Below are 6,562 nucleotides of genomic sequence, written 5' to 3'. Positions count from 1 at the left end.
AAGAGGCTGACCCCTATATTGGTTGGGATTTCCAGTTGTACAACTGAAGAGGCTGACCCCTAAAGTGGTTGGGATTTCCAGTTGTACAACTTAAGAGACTGATCCCTATATTGGTTGGGATTTCCAGTTGTACAACTTAAGAGGCTGACCCCTATATTGCTGAAATCCACTTTTCTGAAACTGTAGAATGAATATTAACTATACCTGGTATATAGTTGAAAGCATCTTCAAGTGGATAATTGAATTTAAGAATGTACTAACAGAGGGACTGACCCTAAGGGGCTGAGGGTTGGAGCCAAAAAGGGTAATCACTTGGAAATGGTTGTGATTCCAACCCTATAAACAAATACCTGCTAGCTGGGCTTGAAGAGGCAAATACAATCATGCTACTTGAATTTTGCCCTGGGGTTTGGCCTTTTACCTGAAGACTTAGTCCCTGGATCACAACATGGAAAGGGTCAAATTCTGGAACCTATAACCACATATGCAACTGCTAAGAAGGAAAAGATAAATACACATATGGTCTCGGGTCAAACCTGACTTACAGATGTAGTCCCTGGTCATAACATTGAGACAGTTGATATCCCCGCCCAATAATCATGTATTTGCTGAGCATGAAAAACAAACACAAATCCACTAAGATTTGCCCAAGAGTCCAGCCTGGCCCCTGAGGACTTCATTCCTGGGTCATAACATAAAAACAGTTGATATTCCAACTGTATTGCAGAGGAAACCTTAATATTGGCTTTGACAATGTAGAGTTTGTGAAATTCAGGTCCTTTTGGTCTCTTTATAGTTGTTTTCTACTCATTATTTTAAGCTCGTTTTTTTAGTTTTTTTTTACTATATTAGTTAGTGGTGGTTATTTGATATCTTTAATACATGGACAAAGTAGACATCAAATAAATGAAGTATCAATTTCATTTCTTAATTTTGCATGAAAACAACCCACCATTAATGACTTTGTTTCTGAATACTGTATAATAGTCAGTTTGGTGATGGTGACAATCCTTACTACATAAATATATTCATCCTAGACTTAATTTATACATGTATACTCTAAAACATACCGATACAGTCCATACCAGTACAACCCACGAATTTGTATGCTGTAAAATATACCAGTGCAGTCAACTTATTCATATACTGTAAATGAGTACAGTCCACTTATTTTCTTACTGCTTTTTGTCATTTTTCGCTTAATACATGTATCAAGTTTTCTAGAAACATGATGTTTTATATATCCCACTATAATGAGGTGATGGGTTGTTAAAATAATTGTTCACTCGTGGTCCTATGCCTGTCCATCATCCAGTCAGCCTATATTTATTTCTTTGAAATGAGTTTTCTCAGGAACGACTTCTAGAATCATGGTTAAACTTGTTATGCATGATTCCTTTGGTCTATAGTCATGCATAAGCAAAAGTGCCACTAGGGAGTCATCTTGAATGTATTATGTCAAGTTTGTTACCGCTATTTGTCAAGAACAAATGAGAGGATGATGAGGAAACTTGATATACGTGTTCCTATTGTGGCTGATTTGTACCGTTGCGTTGTTTCGGGGTGAAAAGATAAGATCAAGTAACCTTTAATTCTCATTGTCCCGCCACAAAAACACAACATTAGATAGTTTGTTTAAATCTCACTTATTCGTCTTTTTTCCCCCAAAAGATGAAAAGTCACATGCAAAAAGACAAAAAGAATGTACACTTATTAGTAACCTTTTAATTTGCGTTTTCTCATTGGAGATTTGTCGTCTTTTTGCCGTGAAAAGAGAAGAATTAATAAAGCTGTCAAGACTAAACAATGACAGCACATGATTTCTACTGCGAAAAAACAAGATTAGGAGGGCGCTAATTAGTGTGTTTTTTTTGTCTTTTTGTATGTAATTTGTCATCTTTTTGTCTTTTCAGGATGAAAAATTGAGAGAAGACAAGTGAATGAGATATAAGCTAACTATCAAATCTTGTCTTTTTGGGACTAAAAGATGAAATAACAAAATGGCACAAGTAGGCCACCATAGGAACTTGTAGTTCCAAGCGGTGTTTCAAGTTTGGCTGATTTTGAAAAAAACATAACAGCATGCTCACAAGGCTTTCTTTGATAGCGATTCTAAAATCTGTGCTACAAATGTATAATAAACCATTTTCTTACAGAAAAAAATTCCGAGGCATTGACATTTGAATATAGACCTCTTCTTTCAGATAAGTATAGAAATGTAATATAATGAAATTTTTAAAACTGTTTAGGACCCATCCAGGCCAAGATGACACCAAACCATGACACGTTTCTCTTATGGGCTGGCACTGCCGAGGAACGAGACACATGGATCAAAGCCCTCCGGAAAATCATGCACGCACCTTTTGGTGGAGGTAAGATATAGGATGGTGACATATATATAAATATTTAATAGGGGATGGTAAGCTAGAGTAGAGAGGCATCTAAATGTTTGGTAGTGGTAAGATATAGGATGGTGACATATATATATATATATTTAATAGGTGATGGTAAGCTAGAGGAGAGAGGCATCTAAATGTTTGGAGGAGGTAAGATAGAGGATGGTGACATATATATATATATATTTAATAGGTGATGGGAAGCTAGAGTAGAGAGGCATCTAAATGTTTGGTGGAGGTAAGATATAGGATGGTGACATATATATAAATATTTAATAGGGGATGGTAAGCTAGAGTAGAGAGGCATCTAAATGTTTGGTGGAGGTAAGATATAGGATGGTGACATATATATAAATATTTAATAGGGGATGGTAAGCTAGAGTAGAGAGGCATCTAAATGTTTGGTAGTGGTAAGATATAGGATGGTGACATATATATATATATTTAATAGGTGATGGTAAGCTAGAGTAGAGAAGCATCTAAATGTTTGGTGGAGGTCAGATATAGGATGGTGACATATATATAAATATTTAATAGGGGATGGTAAGCTAGAGTAGAGAGGCATCTAAATGTTTGGTGGAGGTAAGATATAGGATGGTGACATATATATATATATATTTAATAGGTGATGGTAAGCTAGAGTAGGGAGGCATCTAAATGTTTGGAGGAGGTAAGATAGAGGATGGTGACATATATATAAATATTTAATAGGTGATGGTAAGCTAGAGTAGGGAGGCATCTAAATGTTTGGAGGAGGTAAGATAGAGGATGGTGACATATATATAAATATTTAATAGGGGATGGTAAGCTAGAGTAGAGAGGCATCTAAATGTTTGGAGGAGGTAAGATAGAGGATGGTGACATATATATATATATATTTAATAGGTGATGGTAAGCTAGAGTATAGAGGCATCTAAATGTTTGGTAGTGGTAAGATATAGGATGGTGACATATATATATATATTTAATAGGTGATGGTAAGCTAGAGGAGAGAGGCATCTAAATGTTTGGAGGAGGTAAGATAGAGGATGGTGACATATATATATATATATTTAATAGGTGATGGGAAGCTAGAGTAGAGAGGCATCTAAATGTTTGGAGGAGGTAAGATATAGGATGGTGACATATATATAAATATTTAATAGGGGATGGTAAGCTAGAGTAGAGAGGCATCTAAATGTTTGGAGGAGGTAAGATAGAGGATGGTGACATATATATAAATATTTAATAGGTGATGGTAAGCTAGAGTATAGAGGCATCTAAATGTTTCGTAGTGGTAAGATAGATGATGGTGACATATATACGAATATTTAATAGATGATGATAAGCTGGAGTAGAGAGGCATTACATGTTTGGAGGAGGTAAGATAGAGGATGGTGACATATATATAAATATTTAATAGGGGATGGTAAGCTAGAGTAGAGAGGCATCTAAATGTTTGGAGGAGGTAAGATATAGGATGGTGACATATATATAAATATTTAATAGGGGATGGTAAGCTAGAGTAGAGAGGCATCTAAATGTTTGGAGGAGGTAAGATAGAGGATGGTGACATATATATAAATATTTAATAGGGGATGGTAAGCTAGAGTAGAGAGGCATCTAAATGTTTGGTGGAGGTAAGATATAGGATGGTGACATATATATATATATATTTAATAGGTGATGGTAAGCTAGAGTATAGAGGCATCTAAATGTTTCGTAGTGGTAAGATAGATGATGGTGACATATATACGAATATTTAATAGATGATGATAAGCTGGAGTAGAGAGGCATCTAAATGTTTGGAGCAGGTAAGATAGAGGATGGTGACGTATATATATATATATATATATATATATTTAATAGGTGATGGTAATCTAGAGTAGACAGGGATCTTAATGAATGAAAGTGGAAATTTAGAGGATGGTGACATATTTAAATAAATATTTAATAGGTGATGGTAAGCTAGAGTAGAGAGGCATCTTAATGAATGATAGTGGAAATTTAGAGGATGGTGACATATATAAATAAATATTTAATAGGTGATGGTAAGCTAGACTAGAGAGGCATCTTAATGAATGATAGTGGAAATTTAGAGGATGGTGACATATATATAAAAATATTTAATAGGTGATGGTAAGCTAGAGTAGAGAGGCTTTTAAATGAATGATAGTGGTAAGTAAGAGGATGGTGACCTCAGAATGTTTAGTAGTGGTAAAATACAGGATGGTGACCCCAAAATGTTTGGTAGTGGTAAGTTAGAGGGTAGGGACACCTAAAGTTTTGATTTGGGTAAGTTAGAGGGTAGGGACACCTAAAGGTTTGATTGGGGTAAGTTAGAGGGTAGGGACACCTAAAGGTTTGATTAGGGTAAGTTAGAGGGAAGGGACGCCTAAAGGTTTGATTGGGGTAAGTTAGAGGGTAGGGACACCTAAAGGTTTGATTAGGGTAAGTTAGAGGGTAGGGACACCTAAAGGTTTGATTGGGGTAATTTAGAGGGTAGGGACACCTAAAGGTTTGATTGGGGTAAGCTGAAGGATCAGACATCTGCATGGTTGTTAGAGGAATGAGAGCATCTGAAAATGCAGTGGTAATAAGTTGAAAGATCATTACAGAAACATTCGGAGATAAATAGGGATGTCTAGCCTAGTGAAAGTGAGGCAAGGGGATGTTTGATTGGACCATCACCCTATAATTATGTACACAGATATTGCAGGAGAACTTGTGTGTCTTTCCTGCATGTATCCTAGATAAAAGATATGATTCAGATAAGATTTGTTTTCCTTTTCAGCTATTTTTGGGCAAAGTTTACAGGACACTATGGCCTATGAGCGGAGATATTGCCGGAAAGTCCCATTTATCCTAACCCACAGTGTGGAATTTTTACGGAAATATGGAATAGAAGCGGAGGGCATCTTTCGGTTTGTGAAAAATTTGTCTTTCTTGATCACTTCCTTTCCATTGCTTATTTACAAGATATGTTTGTTTGTATTTCTGTAGTTTTACAACTACGTCATACATATCTTTACAGTTGACATTTATACATTTATTAGCTCACCTGGTCCGAAGGACCAAGGTGAGCTTATGCCATACCGTTGCGTCCGTCGTCCGTACGTCAACAATTTCTTTAAACGACTTATTCTTCTTAACCACTGATTGGAATTCAACTAAATTTGACTGGAAGCATTCCTAGGTGGTGGGGATTCAAATTTGTACAAATAGTGGGGCTGACCCCCCAGGGGGCTGAGGGGCGAGGCCAAAAGGGGTCAATTTGGCTATATTGCTTTAAGCGACTTCTTCTCTGGAATTAAGAAGTGGATATCAACCATATTTGACTGGAAGCATCCCTAGGTGGTGGGGATTCAAAATTGTACAAATGATGGGGCTGACCCCCCAGGGGGCTGAGGGGCGGGGCAAAAAGGGAACAAGTTGGCTATACTGCTTTCAGCGACTTCTTCTCTGGATCTGAGAGATGGATATCAATCATATTTGACTGAAAGCATCCCTAGGTGGTGGAGATTCAAAATTGTACAAATGGTTGGGCTGACCCCCAAGGGGGCTGAGGGGTGGGGCCAAAAAGGGGTAATTTGGCTATATTGCTACAAACGACTTCTACTGTAGAACTATGCCATGAATATCAACCATATTTGACTCGAAGCATCCTTAGGTGGTGGGGATTCAAACTTGTACAAATGGTTGGGCTGACCCCCTAGGGGGCTGAAGGGCGGGGCCAAAAGAATTCAATTTGGCTATATTGCTTTAAGCGACTTCTTCTCTGGAACTAAGAAGTCGATATCAACCATATTTGACTGGAAGCATCCCTAGAATGCAGGGATTCAAAATTGTACAAATGATGGAGGTGACCCCCAGGGGGCTGAGAGGCGGGGCAAAAAGGGGTCAATTTTGCAATATTGCTTTAAGCGACTTCTTCTCTAAAATTAAGAGGTGGATATCAACCATATTTGACTGGAAGCATCCCTAGGTGGTGGGGATCCAAAATTATACAAATGGTGGGGCTGAGGGCGGGGCCAAAAAGGGGGCAATTTTGCTATATTGCTATAAACGACTTCTACTGTAGAACTATACCATGGATATTGATCATATTTGGTCGGAAGCATTCATGGGAGGCAGGGATTCAAAATTGTACAAATGGTGGGGCTGACCCCCCGGGCTAAGGGGTGGGG

General features: G+C 37.7%; 1 protein-coding gene across 1 annotated transcript in view; it reads left to right on the top strand.

Annotated features, from left to right (window-relative positions):
• The first annotated feature begins 2,253 nt into the window (after positions 1-2,253).
• The window catches only part of LOC110458189 (rho GTPase-activating protein 24-like), a 16,011-nt gene continuing 11,702 nt past the window's right edge, over positions 2,254-6,562 (top strand). The window contains exons 1-2 of the mRNA XM_021509788.1: positions 2,254-2,372; positions 5,170-5,299. Of these exons, the coding sequence (XP_021365463.1) occupies positions 2,267-2,372; positions 5,170-5,299 (236 nt within the window). The 5' untranslated portion in view covers positions 2,254-2,266. The remainder of the gene's footprint in view (positions 2,373-5,169; positions 5,300-6,562) is intronic.

This window comes from Mizuhopecten yessoensis, unplaced genomic scaffold (assembly GCF_002113885.1).
Source record: "Mizuhopecten yessoensis strain PY_sf001 unplaced genomic scaffold, ASM211388v2 scaffold9499, whole genome shotgun sequence".
Classification (NCBI taxonomy): Eukaryota; Metazoa; Mollusca; class Bivalvia; order Pectinida; family Pectinidae; genus Mizuhopecten; species Mizuhopecten yessoensis.
This window is presented reverse-complemented; position numbering and strand designations above follow the sequence as displayed.